This window comes from Echiichthys vipera (assembly GCF_963691815.1).
Source record: "Echiichthys vipera genome assembly, chromosome: 3".
NCBI lineage: Eukaryota > Metazoa > Chordata > Actinopteri > Perciformes > Trachinidae > Echiichthys > Echiichthys vipera.
In genome coordinates this window covers 12,826,063-12,845,019 of record NC_139828.1, presented here as the reverse complement: position 1 = coordinate 12,845,019, position 18,957 = coordinate 12,826,063, and the positions used below count along the sequence as shown (strand labels likewise).

The window sequence follows — 18,957 nt, the reverse complement described above, 5'->3', positions numbered from 1 at the left end:
TAGGTGGTTGAGTAAAGGCTGCTAGTTGTCAAAGCACTTTGCCCCTAAACATGCCCCCCCCAACCCCCACTCCACCACACAAACACACACACACACACACACACGCACCTGATCCACCACCACAGGTCCCCCATCCCCTAGTGAGGAGCGAGCTGCTGGTTGGCCTGGATTTTATCTGCTATTATCTGTCAGATGTTGTGCACCTGTGAGACTGGCTGCCCCTCTGCATGACGGGCGGACGCGGTCGCTTGTCCAATCCCACTGGCTCCCTGCTGTCAGCCACAGCAGCAGTGAGAAGTTTTCTGGCTGCTTTCGTCTCTGTCTGACAGCAGCACTGGAGGAAAGGGTAAGAGAAGAAAAAGGGAGGAGAAGGAAAAGGGGGAGAAATACCATTAAGATGAGCTGTATTCCCAGACCAAAGCCTGCCCACCAGCCATGTGCCGCAGCTCACCTGGCTGCCAGATAAGTGGAGATTAGAGGAGAGGAGACGGTGGAAAAGGTATTAGCGGCATAAAAAATTCTCTGTGAAACCCGTGGACAGCCTTGATACTTTTTAGGATTTTTTATGTTGTGTCATTTGATGCCAACGCAGAAAGGTTACAGACACAGACAGTCCACGCTGCTCTTACACAGATGGGGCAATATTTGGTCTTTATATTATTTTGCTTGTTTGTTCCCTGTAGTCTATTGTTCGACTTGCTGTTTAAATTACAGTTTTGAAAGTTCCCTATCTAGTTAGCAGAAAATAACAGTCTGGTGACAGTGGCGAGATCAATACAGGGCCGCAGTTGGAGGTAAAGCGGCCCTAATGAACTGAATTGACTGGTGCTGAAATATGATCCGTATTTCTCTGGTGGTCATTATGTTCCTTATGAAGAAGATCAATGTCTCCTGGGTGGATCACTGAGTACACACAGCATGATAGCAGGGGCAGCACTGATACCACTCTAAATACTTAATGAAGGATTTATTCCCAATAAGGTCTGCCTCTGTATGTGTTTGTGATCCATGTGTGTCTTTCTTTCTTTTCATGTTCTGTGTCTCTCTTTCAGTCAAAGGTCTATTTCCAGGCCCTGAAGCATCAGTAACTGATGTGCTTGTATGAGGCTGTGCTGTTCATTTCATGGGCTATCACTTTTTAAATTGGTGACTGCCTTCTTCATGGTTGATTAGTAATTCATGCAGAGCTAATTAAGAGGCATAATAAGAGAAAGACTGGTGACGTGCCTCCAACCAAAATAGGAAAACGGTTTTACCCCGGACTGTAAACAGTCTTGATTGATCGTAGTAGCTCTGCCCATAAAAGATATTTATGCTCCTCTGAATCCGTCATCTTGGAACCAGACACCCATATCTTCGTTTTGCTCAGTGCTTTCCTGATCTTAGAGCTTTCCAGAAAGTTGCCTTAATGATCCCTCCATCCCGTCTGTCTAATGCCTGGCATCGTCATTTTGCTGGGTCTGTTGTGTGTGTGTGCTGCCTCTCATGCTGGCGCTCACCCCTGCCAACCATCATCACACACACACCTGTACCAGCATCTGTCCATCCTGCAGATTGGCACAGGTGCCGCCTTTAGGTTGACTGTCTCTACGTGCCATTAAGTTAATGCACGCACCTCCAAGCACCGCAGACATTTTTCACCTGAATAGACATTTTTTCACCTGCATATCTCGTATCTCTTTCTCTTACTGTGTTTGTCTGTCACACATATTTACACACATACAACGACCAGAAGCACGCAAGGGTCGTTTATTTTATCTGTCCGTCCATCTGTCCACTTGTCAGTGGGAACTCTTTATGATTCCAGGCGCAACACTGCAATGATGACGTGTGTACCCGCAGTCTAATTCCATCATCAGCATCATTACTGCTATTATCCCGTGTCTCCCTTTAATACAGGCTAATGGATGACCAATAAAGATAGATGAGCCTGGCAGTGTGGAGCTAATAGGCAGGACATGATGTCTGGCTTCTGTTCTGACTCTAGTCTTTACCCAAGCAACTGCCCCCATAGAGAAAACATAAAAAGATATTATATTAAAATATTATCTAGAGTTATTTCTTCAACTTGAATGAATCACTGTATATTCAGCTAATTAGCACGCCAATTGCTTATGACAACTACGGGTGGATTTTGTGTGCTTGAGTAACTTTTATTTTTTTAAAGAGCTGATTAGATTTATTAAATAAATAGAAGCTGCATGCTTTTAATTCTCATAATTGGGGAAAGTTGACACACAGCATTTAACGGATATTTTAAATGGTATAATTTAATACTGTTTTGGATATGTAAAGGTCATTTTATACTGGCCTGAAAGTGGCAACAGTCCCTCTCTAATTACATGTATATAGTTCTAAACAACTTTGTGTGTGTGTGCGTGTGTGTGTGCGTGTGTGTGTGTGTGTGTGTGTGTGTGTGTGTGTGTGCGTGTGTGTGTGTGTGTGTGTGTGTGTGTGTGTGTGTGTGTGTGTGTGTGTCTGTGTGTGTGAGTGTGTGTGTGAGAGAGAGAGAGAGAGAGAGAGAGAGAGAGAGAGAGAGAGTTTCTACCGTCACATGTTCAATTGTCTTCTGTAAACAAGCACAGTCTTCACACATCCTGGCGGTCTTGAAAGACATCTACCATGAGCGTGTGAATATCTTCATGAAACCAATAATATACTGTACTATATCCACTAATTGCATGGGTGTGTACTGTAGTACTTATCCTTTTCCAGATAGCCAAGACAATATGCCAGTATGTAAAAAATATTAAAAATTATATATAAAATTGTATATATTACAAAAAATATGTGCACAGTGTGTTCACTCAAGCACTGTGACCTGGTTGAAGCTGAACAAAGAGCTCAGCAGTGCTGAGGGCAGCGTAGCATGAAATAATTACTGTGAGGAAAAGGTAGTACATGGGTTAAGTTGGGAGACTTTTGGTGCATAAAAATACTTCTCACAGAGGCTTGTGTGATGTCCAGTATGCCTTTGTACAGATACATTCAGAAATATAGCCTGCCACTTCATTGGGTTGATCTGTAAAGGCTATATATGCTCAGAGGCAATGGCAATGTCACATTCTGAAATATCTGTAAAATAAAATACATTTGGGGAGCTTTTACTGTGTCTCCAGGCAGACTCCCATCTTTGGTGCACCTATGAACTCTAACTTAAGGAATAGTTTAAATTGTGATTGAACTTGCAGGAGTAACATCACACAAGAGTTTTAAGAATGGAGTGGTGTTGCCCTTTAAAAACTGGCCACTTCAGAGACAGAAGGCTCAGTTTCTGGAGCAGCCTTATGTTGACAAGCCTAGCCCTGAGGACAGGAGAGCCATTGAACAGAAGCTTAGATTAGCACTAATCCTCTGTTCAACTTGTTGAGAAGCTGCTCAAATCTCTCATCCATCAATCTCACCCTGTTATAGTTTGTGGGGCTCTGCCAAAGTATCAGTGCATAAATGTATATGACATGTCCATGGTTCCGCCTAAAAGAATTGGAATAAAACCATTTAAAAAATAATTTTAAACAATTTAGCTTCTGTAAAATTTGACAGTTTTCTTTTCTTCACAGGAAAGTGAAGCGAGCTAGTCTCCCAAATCGAATCATAGCTTGCATATGTAACCCCATATGTATTTGTATTTAAAAACAGCCTAAAATACTGCTCTAATAACGGACATAAAACGACTAGCATTATGTTCTGAGAGTTATTGTGATCACTTTGTTTGTTTGTTTTTAAATTGTCTTGTATACATCTAACAGACTCTGAAACCGGTCATACAGCACAGTGAACAAACATCGTGGGGAAGCTGGCATTTGAAACAGGCCTAATCATAACTAACTAAATGCCTGAAACTATGAAACAAAATATCAGAGAAGAAAAAAGACTCTGTATAGTTCTGCATCAGTTGCTTTTCAATTACAGCAGCCGAAGCAGAACAAAATTGTTAGTGTCATTTATCGACTGTGGTGCTCTCCATTAGAGTAACAACTGAGAGAAATCCATCCTGTGTTTATAACCGACTGGCTGTCTTATAATAACAAAGAGTTCATTTCTGTCAACTGGCCTTAAGTCTTTCTGTTGTTATACAAAGAGCAGATGAGAAGTGTACACCAGGAAACACATGAAAGCACACAGAGACCAATCAAATCCGACCGAGCAGGTAATCATCTTGGTGGCTTTTCTCACTGTCGATCCCTGAAATACTTCCCTTAGAAGACAGAGTGAGAAGTAATGGGTGTATACATTGATAAAGGTAATGACACAGGACATCTGAAATAATGGCCTGCTTAATCAAACAATGTGTGGAATGTAAAATCTAATTGTTTTTCAAATACGTTGATGTTGTTAAAATCGTGTTTGTTGCAAATGTTTAAAATTTGATGGCAATTAAAACACTTTTTTAATATTAAAATGATACTATAGGTGGGAGGGAAAGGTGTGTCAAATGTTTATGACACATAAATAAAAATTGTTTTTCAATACTTCTGAGCCTAAGCATCCATCAACAGCAAAGTTGATGTCATGTCTATTTCTTTTTTTAACACTTTATTTGCAAATTCTTACAAACCTCATGTGACACAAACAATTAAAGAACATTTTGAATATATATATATATATATATATATATATATATATATATATATATATATATAAGACAGTCATGTTTCCTTTCAATGAACATTACAGTCTTATATTATGATGACATAACATGAGTAAACCTAAGAAGAGAGTACTCAAGTACACAATAAGAAAAAAGGAAGTAGTCCTAAAACAATAACTATAAAGTACATAAATAAATACAAAAAACGTAGGTTAGATAATCACAGTTCCTTAAAATAATTGTAGTATATAAGCTGTATAAATACGTTCCTCATTATTCATAATTTGGATAGACTCAAAATGTCATGTCTATTACTTATGCCTTGATGATCTGCCCTGGTGGTGATGTGGACCAGGCATGAGTAGCCGAGCGCAGACACCATCTCCCCAACAACCCCCCCCTTATGTGTGTGTATATTTTTTTTAATACTTTGAGGAAAAAACAGTCAACCATATCCAAAGTGCAGGACCAAAGGAGAAGTAAAAATAATGTATGCTTTTGTTAGATTCTTTGAAGACGATATGTGCTACGCGTTGCCCGTTTCTAATGTGGAAGATTTCAGACCTCTGCACAGAACAGATTTTGATAATCAGAAGGTGTATCTGGTTCACAGAACTGAAGAGGATGGCAGCGCAGGCCAGCCGTGCGAAGCGCAGATCCTTGCCCTTGCAGGTAAGTTAACCCTCTTTAACACATCAGCTTTTCTCTTTTTTTCATGCTGTTTTTATCTGGCTGATCAAGTAACGTTGATATGAACCTGTGTCAAGCTGTCAAAGCCTTTTGTCCGATGTGTCGAGAAGACGTGATCAGCTGTTGTCTGACACTGATACACAACAACGTCCTCGGCTGTGACGCTAAGCTAAGTTAGATGTGCTAAGATAAGTTTTGTAGGTAGTCACACCTCGTCGTCAGTGCTTTACAGCTTTTTTACTCGTTTTCCAAAGAGTTAATCTCTTATTTCGACAGTGTGGCGATGCTAAATACGTGGCATTCAACGTTAGCCAGTCACAACGGTTGTTTACAATATGCAGCTAACGCTCGCTAGCGTGTTAGCACGTTAGCGCTGACGTGCTAGTTAGTTAGCTGCGTGCAGACGCAGAGCTGTCACTACATGATACACAACATGTGACAGCCCTGTACTTGAGCCGTTATCAATTATTTGCAAAGGTTTGTAGACAAGACGCTTAGCCACGAGAGCATTGGTGGGTTTGCGGTTAGCTTGTTAGCTGGCTTATCTCGTTGGTTTGTGCCATAGAGGGGATGCGGTGCTGCAGTCACCGCCGTGTCTCAGATATTAACGTGTCTGTCAGTGACATGTCAGCGTCATCATGGCTACTTCATGACAGCGCGTCATGCCAATCTGCTGGAGTGTGTGAGTGAAAATAATATTTTCAGGTTATCTCCGGTCACAGTGATTTGTGTGCCCGCGGTCGCTTTCTATGCTCGAGCTGCATTACTAATCCCTGAATTTGAGCAGTGTGGGCTGCAAGATCGCTCCTCACATCTTCACAAAGGCAGTTACGTTAAAGCGTCGTATAGCCAGGGCGATATCTATGACAGCTCCTCTGTAAAGCTTACATTTTTAAATCTAGACCAAGAGTGTTAAAGTTACTTTGATTTGACTATGGAGAGACAAGTGTGGGGCAAATGGATTAAATAATTCTGCAGTTACTGTTTTTTTTTTTTAATGAAAATCCATCTAACTTTTTTGGAAACTTTTATGAGTTTCTCCCTGCTTCTATTTCTGCACTTCACAGATACAATAGAGGAATTTGAAGACAGTATAATGCAAAAGAAGATGAAAATTCCCAAGATGTCCATCAAGAATTCAGGAAACTCTATTGAGAACAATTTTGGAGAGGAGAGAATGCCACTCAGGCATAAAAAGGTAGGATCACCTAGATTAGACAGTAATAGTTGTGTTATTTTTGGAAGAAATTAGTTTGTAAAGTGGGCCTCACTGGGTTTTGGACTCTTCCTCGCCAGAATTGTGTTTACAGTGACACTATTATCATGACGTTCAATCACACTGCCCCTTCCTCATGTTGAAATTGATAATCTATTGATAACGTGAGTGAAATAAACCTTTATTATGCTATGATAACATATTAAAATCAGCAATTTTTGTAGGTGCACAGATCAATTATGAGTCATAACAAAATCTACTGCTTTTATCAGTGTTCAACTTAACTTTCTTATAATAACAATGCTTCGTTGTGTCAGTGAGGGCCCTAAGTAATTTTTCTCAATGAGAAAAGTTTGAGCACATGTGTCATGTTGATGCATTCACCGCAAGTCTTTTTTTCAAATATGTCACTTTTCCATAAACTTGGCTTGCACCCAAAATCCCCCGCGCTATTTTTACCATATGCTGGATTAACACAAATTCAGCACTCTGGACAGCTGCCCTTTCACAGACAAATCCTCTGAGCGGCTCATCAAAGAACTCAGTGACTCCTCATCTCCCAGTTCCTATAGAGATCCTCACAGTCAAAACAAACTCTATGCAATCCGTCATTTCATTTTTAGATTGATGTGTGATTTTTTTTCCCATGTTTTTGGCCTTCTAAGTGTTGAATGGAGTCACATTTTGTCACATTAAGTGAATTTTGTCACTGATGCAGCAAAGAGATTTGTGTAAAACGTTTGAGCAGACCCGCCTCCAAACGCCTTTCTTATTTTTATCATGTTTTTATCATGTCATAAGCTCAAATGTCTAGGTATTACCATTCAAATGAAATTCATCGCCCTATTTGATCCCTAAACTGACAGTTACTTTCTTCAGGCCCTGTCTCAGGACCACGGACGCCCCCTTTCCAACTCTTCCAAGAGCCTGGCAGCAGTAGTGGCTCGTCTGGAGAGAAATGCAGCCAGCTCCTGTATGGAGGGCGAAGAGGACCTGGATGAGGACCGGCTGGCTGAGGAGGGAGAGGATGCGGACGACGAAGATGAAGATATGGAGGCAGAGCACCAGCAGCATCATCACCAGCAGCAACAGCAGCATTTGGAGGTGGACACGGATTGTGTGTCTGGAGTAGCCGCAGCAGTGGTTCCTAGAGTCCTGTACGAGGAGCTGGTTCATAGCTACAGACAACAGGAGGAGGAGATGAGGCGGCTGCAGCAGGAGCTAGAGAGAACCCGCAGGCAGCTGGTACAGCAGGCCAAGAAGCTGAAGGAATATGGCAGCTTGCTGACAGAAGTTAAAGAACTGAGGGACTTCAACAGGAGGCTGCAAGACGTACTTCTCATGAGATTGGGCAGCGGTGAGAAACCATGAGCGTGCACACCAACACACAGACCACTTCTGAGTATCAAAGTTTATTACTAACCGTTAACATTTAGCTTAAAAAAATGTCTGCTCACTTGGTATTGAGAATGGATACCTAGGAAGTAGTGATACTGCAATTCAGAGCTTTTTATTCTTCGAAAAGTAACCAGACTATGCTATTTTCAGTGTACTGTAAGTAGATGGGAGGCAAGTGTGTGGACTTATTCTAACCCTGGTGTTTACTGCATGGCTTTACAATGCACTGATTGAACTCCTCTGACTTGAAAAGGATATATTCCTTCTTTTTTTTTTTTTTTTTAGACAAAAACAGTGTCAAATGCCAAACATGCAGAAGTATATACCATTGGTTTTGCAGTTAAGTCTGAGAAAATCAGATCAGCTAAAGGCCCTTCAATAGTTTTTTCACTATTTGGTCTTTGTCTTTTCAGTCTACATAAGCAATTAGGATTGTTATTGAAATTCAGTTTCTTACTTAGACTTAGACTTAAACTTCTCTTTATTGATTCTTTGGGATGACTCCCGCAATGAAATTGCATTTCCAGCAGCACAGAAAAACATGAGGGAGGTTTAAAAAAATACAGTATAGGGTAACCAATAAAATCTTAGCTAAATAGATACAGAAAGTATACAGTATATAGTATATACAGTAAACAATAACTCTTAGTCACAATATATATGAGGTAGATGTAAGAATACAGGTAAAATAAAATTCACGGAAAATGAAATCAGATAAGTTCAATGTAGAGGAAATTTATAGGATAAAATAGTAGAGTGTATATGACAGAAATGAGCAGTAAGATTAAATTATTGCACTCATGTGGTGGATAAAGTTATTGAACAAAAAAGAAGAAGATAAGTGTCCAGGTATGTAAGAGTAGATTATTAATTGCACAGTAAGTGGCTCCCACTCCTTCCCTTCTGTCCTCTTTATATCCTCCTCTCCCCGAGTGAGGAGTTGTAGAGGATGATGGCCTGAGGGACAAAGAAGTTCTGGAGCCTGTTGGTCCTACACTCGGGCAGGAGCAGCCTACCACTGAACAGGCGCCTCTGGGTGCTGATGACGGTGTGCAGGGGGAGGCTGGCATCGTCCATAATGTCCAGCAGTTTGTCCAGTGTCCTCCTCTCTGCCACTGTCACCAGCGAGTCCAGTTTCATGCCGACCACAGAGCCGGCCTGTCTGAATTAAGATACACAGATAAAGTTATGAATGGAACTAAATTAGATCAACTTCGAGTTAGGGTGCTTTAGTTTTGCTTCCATTTCACGTTGACACCAATCGTGAGAGTGAATGTCCTAAAACAAAATAAGTTTGTGGGTCCAATAAAGCTGAAAAAGATGCTTAAAATTCTTTTTTTAGACATGATCAGTCGTTGCATAAAGATATGTATTGCTTTCAAAAGCTGTAGCTTGTGTGAAGTAGATCCATTTTGACAATGCATTTCAATCAGCCGGAAGTTATGTCAAGTTTATATTGTATAGCCCGTTTCACTGTCCTGCACTGTAGCAATATTCTCACAAAAACAATGTTTCCTGTCCAGCACAAGCTCTCCAAGAAGGATTAACAAAGGAGATCTTGGGGAGGAGAAAGACAGATCCCCTGCCTTGTACAGCTGGGGTGGGTTATAAGCAATAAGTCGGTGGGAAAATGGCAGTTATAAAAGACAAAAATGACAGCTAGGTGTTATATTTTATATACACATAATGCAGCAATGAGACAACAGCAAAGTAAAGTTGTAAATCCAGTACTGGAAGTTGAATAAAGGGCAATGTAAGTGTGATTAAAAGTGGTGTCATTGCAGTGTGCAGCAGTGTACAAACTGCCAGATGCTGTTGTTAACCTCAGCCCCCCTATAGATCTGGACAGAGGCGCCTGGCTACAGTGGCGGGACCATCTAATGGACAGGCTAAAGATTAGAGCACCCTGGGGTGCTGTCGGAAAGGGGATGGAGTGCACTGACCGATATTAAAACTCATCAGCTACATTGGAGCTTAGCATGACCAGCCACCAAGCCAGCTTAGTTACTGGGCTAAAATAACTGCCTGTCTCGAGGCACAAGGAACCCTAGGCCCAAGGCAGGCAGCAAGCAGACAAGCAGGTGGGCACTGTTCCAGTGGTAAAGACAAGAAAACTCATGGCCACATACTACGAGTAATCTGGTCTGTTTTAGTGACATCCTCTATTCTGTAAGGTTGACTAGCACTTGATAAATGGCCTTTAAGCTCATCTCAACTTGAAGTGGAGACAAACATTTGTTGCTTGTATCTCCATTGTGTTAAATGTTCCCCTTGTACCTCCAGAGCCTATGCATGACAATGGAACTCAGACAATCAAGGCTGAAGTAGTTGAACCCATTGTTGAGGCCCAGGAGACATGCAGAGAAGAAGCCAACACCAGTTCCAGCTACTCACCTTCACCCAGAACAGTATACACCTGCAACGATGGGAAGGTAAGTCTCACTGTACTAAGGGACTAGCTTTTCCTGTTTCCCTCAGGCATGTGAATATCACATTTTTATCTGCCTTGTAATGTACCTGATACTCCATATGAAAAATATTCTGCATAGGAATGTAGATTCTGTAGCAAGTCAAGATTTGGGTGGAGAGAGAAGTCTGGTTACAGGTTGTAGTAATATTGACCAATTTGAACATGCTTTAGTTGCATGCAGGTATATAATGTAGTGCAAAAGAAGCGAAACACATTGACCATCATGCAGTCCAAGAACCCACTGGCAAACAATTTGGCTTTTAATTAGCTTGTTGTTATTATTTATCTGCATTCATATGTAGTTACCTGTTTTAAGAGACACTGTCTCAACTCCAACTCCATTCTCACGTCTCAGGTTGCTATCTAGACTGCCACTCGGAAGAGGAAGTCTTTGCCTTGATATCTACAGGCTATTAATTTCAGGAAAGCCTGAAATATTAGCCATTGCTCCCAGAGGCTAAATTGTTCTCAGACAGTTAACTGATGGATTCAGAGATTTTTCTGATACCAACCTTCCATGTGGGATTTCTGATGTTACCTGTCTGGTTTTCATCTCTATCCTCTATCCATATTTTGACATGTATTCTTGAAGGCGGAATCCTTCATCCAAATGTAAACAAAATTGTAACCCCCAACACTAAAATTCAAAACAAAGGTGCCATCACTCAACTGATTGATCAGCATTTAAAGAGGACCTATTATGCTTTCTGTCTTTTCTGACCTATAAATGTTTTCTTGATGTTCTATACTCGTGTTAAAAGACACCAAAGAATCAAATAATGAAATGGATTTATACGTGAGCCCTGTCGACCGTCTTGGTCCGCTGTGCTCAACTCTGAACGCTAGGATTTGGTTGCAATTAGCGATTTCTTCGAATTTCGTGAATTCATCTACGTAGAAGATGCCGGACATCCCGGGACGTGGTCATGCTGCTACACGCCCTGGTCCGTTAGTGACGTGCCCTCACCTGCCAGTGCGCTCTGCAGTTGATCAGCGGTAGTTGGCTCTTTTCACTTTAGTTCAGGATGTCGGTAGAAATGTCACCAAAAAAGTGTTTGTTTGGATGTGAGGGAAAGCCGTTTTTCTTTAGCTCTCCTAAAGTCCCAAGCACCAGGCAAAAGTGGGTAGACGGGCTGATTCCTGGCCAACAAGAGGATCAAAATGTGGGTTTGGCTAATGTTACGACACTTCACACCTGAGATTATGTTAAGATAAGATCACTTTACTGCACCACACCGCAGAAGCAAGCCGCTACAGCGGCGCTGGTGGTGTGTGTGTGTGTGTGGTAGGGGTCTCACGTCAGCAGAGTAGGAAGCACACCGCCGTCTTAAACTACAGCTGACCCTGATAAAGGCGTACTGCTCCGGACAGGAGCAGATCTAATTCTCCGGTCCGCACATATGAGTAGAGCACTGGACCGACAGCAGCCTCAGACTCGCATCTGCCCAGGGTACTGTCATCAGTGGGAGCTGGTGTTACCTACCTGTGGTTTCCCTGTTGTGTTTCTCTAACAACAGCAGCTGTGCTCAGCCTCTCTCGTCAGATTCACAAACATCTTACCGATGATTTTCAGGCCACATCTCATCTCTGCTGTGGCAGATATGATTGAATAAGTGCGCACTACATTACTGCCACCTTTGAAAAATACATTTCATAGTAGGGGGGACCAGGTACAGTTGTAATAGGGGACGGTTAAAACCCCTTAGATTGCTCCAATCAGAAACATACATTTTTCTACCATGCTAACTGTGACATGGACATAGAACAGACGTGCACATTGCAGTGATGCATGTGATGCAGCGATGAATTTCATTTTTACCCGTGTCTTTGCCAAAAATAAGATAAAAAGCAGCGTTGTTGTCCTGTAATATTTCTCCCATTAACCTGCAAAAGGAGGGGTTAGGGCTCAACTGCCCTTCAAAGTTCGCCCGGTAGGTTACCAGGGACAACGGAGTTGGCTCAGCGGAACGTGGACAAGGGACACACACAGAGGACAGGGAGAGTTTCCCCAAAATCTACATAGTTTATTGGGCGGTGAATCGTGTCAGGCTGCTCTATAGGAGTCATAAATAATAAATTACAACCAGAAGAGTAGTATGATAGGTTATCTTTAACATTTTCCAACACACAGCAAATGAATCAGATGTTTTCTAATGCTGTTAGAGGCTTTTTAGTAATCTCAAGTAAAACAGGCCTGTATTTTCAATGACTTATGATTTATTAAGAAATGCAGAAAATGCGTACTTTTCATTTATATGTCTACATCTTGGCTTATTTATTCGAATATACCTGTAATGTGTATGTTCAGATGTTACATTACAGTTGGGGACTTTCAAAGATTATCCAAATAACCCCTCTCACCCTTTGAGAGTCCTGACTCCTTCAATTCCCTCTCCTGTATCCCTGGCTTTATGCCTGGGGGTGACCGTGGGAAGTAGCCTGATTTTGTAGGAAATGCTGTATTTCCTCTGAACACCCATAGACCTGGGAACATACCGTCATAGTTGATCAGTCATTTCCCTCTGGCTGCCCTACCCTAGCAGGTAAACAAGGTTGAAAAGATTATTATTGTTCCTGCAAGCCCAGCCAGCATCATCAGTGTTTATTAGCCTGTTAGGGTTCTTTACTCCCCCCACTGCTGTAACTCAACCAGCGTCCTGTCTCTGATGACAGGGGGGGAATTGGTACTACAAGCTCTGGGGCCTGCAGCCACTTCAAGCGTGAAGAACACTTGCAAATTAGAACTCTCCTACATCAGGGACCCCATATTAATTATTTGCACGAGAAGAATTTAAAGTGACTGACAGATTAGCCCCAGTGAGAGAAGGGTGAAAAAGGTACCAAAGAAGGAGGAGAGATGGAGGGAGATAAACGAGAGCAATGGGGAGGGAGGATGAAAACAATCTTGTCTAACTTAAGGGCAGTAAAAAGCTTGTCTGCTGGCCGGGGGCCTAAAGCACATTAGCTGCACAGGGAAAAGCCTTTTGGATGCTAGCCTAAAGACTTTACAGTGATAAGAGAGTAGAGGAGGGAAAGTCACATATGCCCCCTCCTGCATTAGCTCACCTAGAAGACCAGGGCAGTCTGGCCAGGCTGGCAATCGGCTTGGCTTATGCAACATGCAGTGGAAATGGGTAGAGAGCTACAAGCTAAATTCAAAGTGGAGGTAATCCAGGCTAGAAAGCACCCGGTGGCCTGAGCTTATTTATGTATCCTGGTTGGTGAAAGTGGGGCTTCTTGGGATTTGTAATTTAGTCTAAGCGGGAGCTGGCTAAGATGTGTTCTGCCCTGACAAGCTATGATCTGCCTTGTCCGTTTAGGTTTTACACCCACATGGAGCATTGTAGATTGGTGAAACTGGATTTAGACCCCACAGCACCTAACATAAATATGCCAGGCAAGTGGGCGGTCAGCATCATCATGGGATAAAATGTATTATTGAGTTTAACAATACACAACAAATGTGTCATTTTCCAGTCATATCATATGCTTCCAAGCAGCAGTCTAAAATGAACGCCTGCCACCCGACAGATGTGAGTCAAAATCTACATTGTCGAATAAAATAAATGACGGCAGCCGCCTTAGGCAGGTTGCTGAAATAGCCTACTTTACTACAACAAATAAGTTGATTAACCGTGTTTTGTTTTGAATCGACTGCACACTAGTGGCGGCATGCAACATAAATCATTTTATTGCAGTTATTAGATTGACCATTGCTGTCCACCATCGCTTACTTTATCTAGCTAGCTGCATGGCTCAATTACCAGTGCCTCTGGTACGACAGAAGAGAATTTCACTCTAACGGCAAGGAGCCTGCAGAATTTGGCAGCACATTGCCAGAGTAGTAGTAGTTAAGTGAGTCAAGTCTGTGTCGTTCTTTTTTCTCCCACCTTTCTTCCACCTTTCTTCACCTAGTTGCTTCTATCTTGCCTTCTCTTGTTGTATACATTTTTTTTTTAAACATCATAAGATTGAATGCAATTGCCATTCCTACTTCAAATCAGATCTGTGAACAGTAACACTGTAACTGCTTCTGTAAAGTCTGGTGCTCGAGCATCTGTTGAAACATGAATCATCAGGGAAAAGATCAATGTTTTTGTACACTTTAGTCTTTGTGTCTCATGGTTTGTTTGTTCATTATTTATATTTTTAGTGAAGCTATTTTTTTTGTTTTTTTACTTCCAAAGGTTATAAAACAGTTGGTAATCGGCATTTGTTTATTTAAAAAGTATTTTTTTCCCCGTGGATGGCAAAGACGGATCTTCAATAGGTAGTACTGTTTGGAAATCTTGCATGAGCGGGCGAGTGTGGAGCAGATGACCCTTTCCCGTGCAGAGTATTGAGTAGAGCATTGTTTGCTTAAAAGTGTTGCACTAGTTATGTCTTTTAAAACTGAACTGATGACAACATTTACAAGATGTGTTTTATCTACAGCTGGCTGTACAGTAGACACACATGTTAAAATCCAGTGTTCTCCGTTTTTCACTTGTCCTCCCTGTAGGTACACCTCGGTGGAGGGATTTGGGTGGAGGAAGAGAAGTGGCACCAGCTGCAGCGGACCCAGGGAGACTCCAAGTTCACAAAGAACCTGGCTGTAATGATCTGGGGCACAGAAACCCTCAAAAACCGTAGTGTCACTGGAGTGGCCACCAAAAAGAAGAAAGATGCCCTGCCCAAACCTCCACTGTCGCCTAGCAAACTGAAAATTGTCAGAGGTAAGAAACTCAAGGTTTAAACCTGTAAAATCAAGACTGTGAAAAAGATGAGTCCTTGTTTGGATGATTTTAAAGCTGAAACTAGCTGGAATAAAATGATTTATTTTTCCATACAGCCTTTCAGTCATTTAATTACCTTCATTAAATACCAGACAGAGATTAAGATTTAATTTGATGTAGTCTGACTGGTCACGCTCACTCCTTCCCCAGAATGTCTCTACGACAGAGTTTCTCAAGAGACAGCGGACAGTGCAGAGATTACGCAGAGATTGTCCAAAGTGAACAAATACATTTGTGAAAAGATAATGGATATCAACAAGTCCATCAAGAACGAGGAGCGGCGGGAGTCCAAACTGCTCATCAGACAAACAGTCAAGATGGAGAACTTCACCTACGATGGCATGTAGGGATCAACTCTTGTCCACCCGCGCCTTCTGTCCCCCCTTGTGGTCTGCAGGATATTGAGGGGGGTGGGGGATGTTTGTCACACTTTCAGGAGCAGTTGTTTTTCTTTGACACATCGGATTGGTTATTATGTGAACATAAAAACAAAGAGACCCCGTCCCAGCTCCCTATAGAGCAACCGTCACCTTCCTCAGTGCCCAGTTTTCCCATTGGCTGGCAGACAGCTTTACCCACTAGTGAGAAGTTGAACATGTGTGAACTGGTTTGATATGAGCTGGTATGAGTGTTTTTATAAGCTTTACAGTGGGATTGGTACAGAGTCATGGTTTATCGATGTGTGTGCATTTGTGTCAAAGGGGAGATTAGATGTAAGTGTTAAATTGATTTATTGTTCTGTGTCAGAACATAGTTTTGAGTCCTTCAACTTTTAAAAAGTAAGGTTATTTCCCTAAATAAAGTCTTCTGATGCTATAAGATGAAGAATGCTTGCTTGCATTAGATCTTAGATGTTTGAACGGTTGGATATTTTGAAGACTACCCAATAACTGCTGGGAATTTCAGTGTTTGCTGTTGGTACTTACTGCTAAAAACGGGACATCACAGTCTCAAATGCACAAGTCTTAATTGGTAACAGCCATATTGCATTTTGCAACGGATTCAGTTGCTCCAAGAGATTAATTATGTGTGTACCCCGTTCACTGTATCACGACACATTGCTTTCTTAAAAAGACAGTGTAAAGAGGTTAGATGGACAGTGTGACTCTAATGTAGAGTCTATAGAGTGCTATATTTGTTTTTTGTTTTTTATGTTGACCTTTTAGTTATGAGCATTCGAGCCATCGATGAGAAAGATTTGGGCGGGATATTCCTGTCTTACTCTTAATCAAACATGTCACTTTTAGACAATTTGACTGTTTCATGAGTTATAGTGGTACAGGCATGTTGATGCCTAGAAAGGCCTTAAATGGATTTGGCAATCACCAGGGGCTGGTATGCCCCTGGGTTTTCTAGTAAGCTGTGATTGTAAATGTATAGTAAGCTGAAGCGATGAAGCTTCACCTGCACTTTGCTGTGAGAATGTGAGAGGTGGCTAGGTACTATTTTCTGTGTGATTCACACCATTAAGTTGAGCTGAGCTGGGCAACTTGCTACCCGTCTCCGTCTTGTAGTTAAAAGATGCTGCACTACACGGGACAATGTGGGGAAAAAAATCAGGGCACAGCTCTGCACGGTTCAGGTCATCTTCATGTGGAAGCAGTGTTAGCTGTGGGTAAAGCTGTCTGAAACACTATTTGAAGTCGTCTGGGCTTGCTGAATCCATAATAACCCCCTTTTTTTTAAGCCACGCCACTGGGGAACAAAGTAAGGTCGCTTCAGTGACAATTTCCTCTGAGCTATGCCATCAGAACTTTGAAAATGTCCTCTTTTTCTTGTATGTTTTTTTATGGGTTTTTGTTTTTTCTCTCTCCAGTTGTTTTATTGTTTTGATCCAAAATGGTTTGTGTGGGTGTCTGCAGGCTGGAACTAAAGGCTGCAGATTGAAATCTCAACTGTGACCTAGCTGTGGCTAACTGTGAATCTGCTGCAGAGCTGCCCATCAAGCCTCTCTCCTCTTCATGCTCTAGATTCTCGTGTGTCGGTTGGTTTATTTCTGTCTATCATTTTGTCCGTCTTGTTTTTGTTTGTTTTTTGTTTTTTCAAAAGTTCAGATCAGCCTTTTGTTAAGCTACCTTTTGTTTTGGAGATATTCTAGTGTACATACAACTTTTATATATAATTTTTATTTCTTCCACCCAACATGGACATTTCAGTTTCTAGTCATGTTACATGTTACAATTTTAAAGGTTCTGGTCAAGTTTTGGTTTATCTAATTAATGTTGTAATTCCATGTTACCTGACAGTTTCTTGTTTCTTTTTACTCATATTTTTAGTTTTTTTTTCCAAATGAATTGTTGGCTTTAAGCTTGATGTTGTATCCAAATGTAGATCAGCAGAATCTACAAATCTTAATGAAAAAATATCTCCCTTTCTTAGCCAGTGATCTCCGTGGAACAAGAGAGACAAGGCTTCTCTTAACAGAGCCCAAACATTAAGCTACATTCACAATATTCGATAAATAACAAGCCTCACTTAGGACCTACCTTCTATTGATGCGCCACATTAAGAAGATAATTTGTATCTTTAAACCATTGAACTCATTTGAGATGCAGTAGTTAGATCAAATCAAACGATCGAATGCACTTTAAACTTCTGGGCAATTTCTTCAATCTAAAAGAAATGTATATGTGGTATTCGTCCTTTTATAAAAAAAAAATGTCTATATAGATAAAGCCTAACAATCATTGTATTATCATGAAGCACCTTAGAGCATTTTTTTTAATGGCAAAAATGAGTTATGGGATATCACTTTGTTTTGTCTGTAAGATATGCCCCTGACATACCAACTCCAAAACAATCTTGATAGATTTAATACTTCCAACTACTACTTTGAAGTAGTACTTCTACTATTTCCAAATATTTAATTCTTTGAAGATGTATTCAGGGTGTTTTAGAAACCAGATTTCCACAAGTCACACTTTGTTGAAACTGGATTCTATAACTCCTTCATGGCCTCCTGAACAATAAATGGCTTTCTGGGCAAATTGATAAGCAAAAGTCTAAAACTCTTCTAGGCTTTCAAGCCCAAAACACGATTCATCAATTTAAAGTTATGTACCTATGAAATGTGCAAGCTGACTGGAATATGTGCTTTAACTTAATGTGTGAAGATGCTGGTTATGCATAGATATGACTTATATAGTTAATTGTGTCATTTTTTTACGTACAAGAGGTAATTGTAAGCCAAAGTATTGAATGCTGAGATCAAGCTAAAGAAGGGGGGTGCTGACTGAGGAAGCAGCACGGTTTGCACAAAAGATGGCCCATGCCAAGGTAATAGGAGCCTAGTGAATCTTAAGACACCAAAATGGTGAAATATAATATATATTATATATATTATTATATACAATATATATTGTTCCTTAAAAAAATATTCCTTTTTAATTTTTTCCCTGTACAAAGCAACATGTGAGGTGTATGTGCGCTAGCATGTATTAAAATGACATGCAGTTTAAAAGAAAGAAGAGATTTCTGCTTTGCAAAGCAACCATGCTGAAATTCTGACACATTGTTGTGTGTTGTGTTTGTGTTTGTTTCTTTGTTGTTTGATGCCAAAAGGGGGTGTGGTTAAAATAATGCTTTAAGATAGAGCATTAATAGAGCTATTACATCATTCTGAAATGTTAACTTCTTTTCAAATGTTGGTTTCCTGGAGCGCGATTAAGCCTAATCCTTTAACTAAAACCATCTTTCATGGATGAAAGCCGTATGGAAGTACTGTATGTTTTTAACCCAGATTTCACTTAATCTGTGATGGCAAGGCCAGTCTCTATCAAATGTACCAAGTCACTTACAGAGGAGCAGTTTGACTTTT

The 18,957-nt window shown here is 41.0% G+C and overlaps 2 protein-coding genes across 2 annotated transcripts in view; both read left to right on the top strand.

Moving 5' to 3' along the window:
* The window catches only part of agbl4 (AGBL carboxypeptidase 4), a gene marked incomplete at both ends in the record, with an annotated part of 285,820 nt that overhangs the window by 204,111 nt on the left and 62,752 nt on the right, over positions 1–18,957 (top strand). The window lies entirely within an intron of this gene.
* Positions 5,080–18,168, top strand: bend5 (BEN domain containing 5; the record flags this gene model as incomplete). The annotated part of the gene is made up of 6 exons (XM_083940177.1): positions 5,080–5,263; positions 6,349–6,479; positions 7,377–7,854; positions 10,179–10,327; positions 14,867–15,080; positions 15,291–18,168. The coding sequence occupies 6 exons, from the start codon at positions 5,080–5,082 to the stop codon at positions 15,485–15,487; spliced, it is 1,353 nt and encodes a 450-aa protein (XP_083796303.1). The 3' UTR covers positions 15,488–18,168.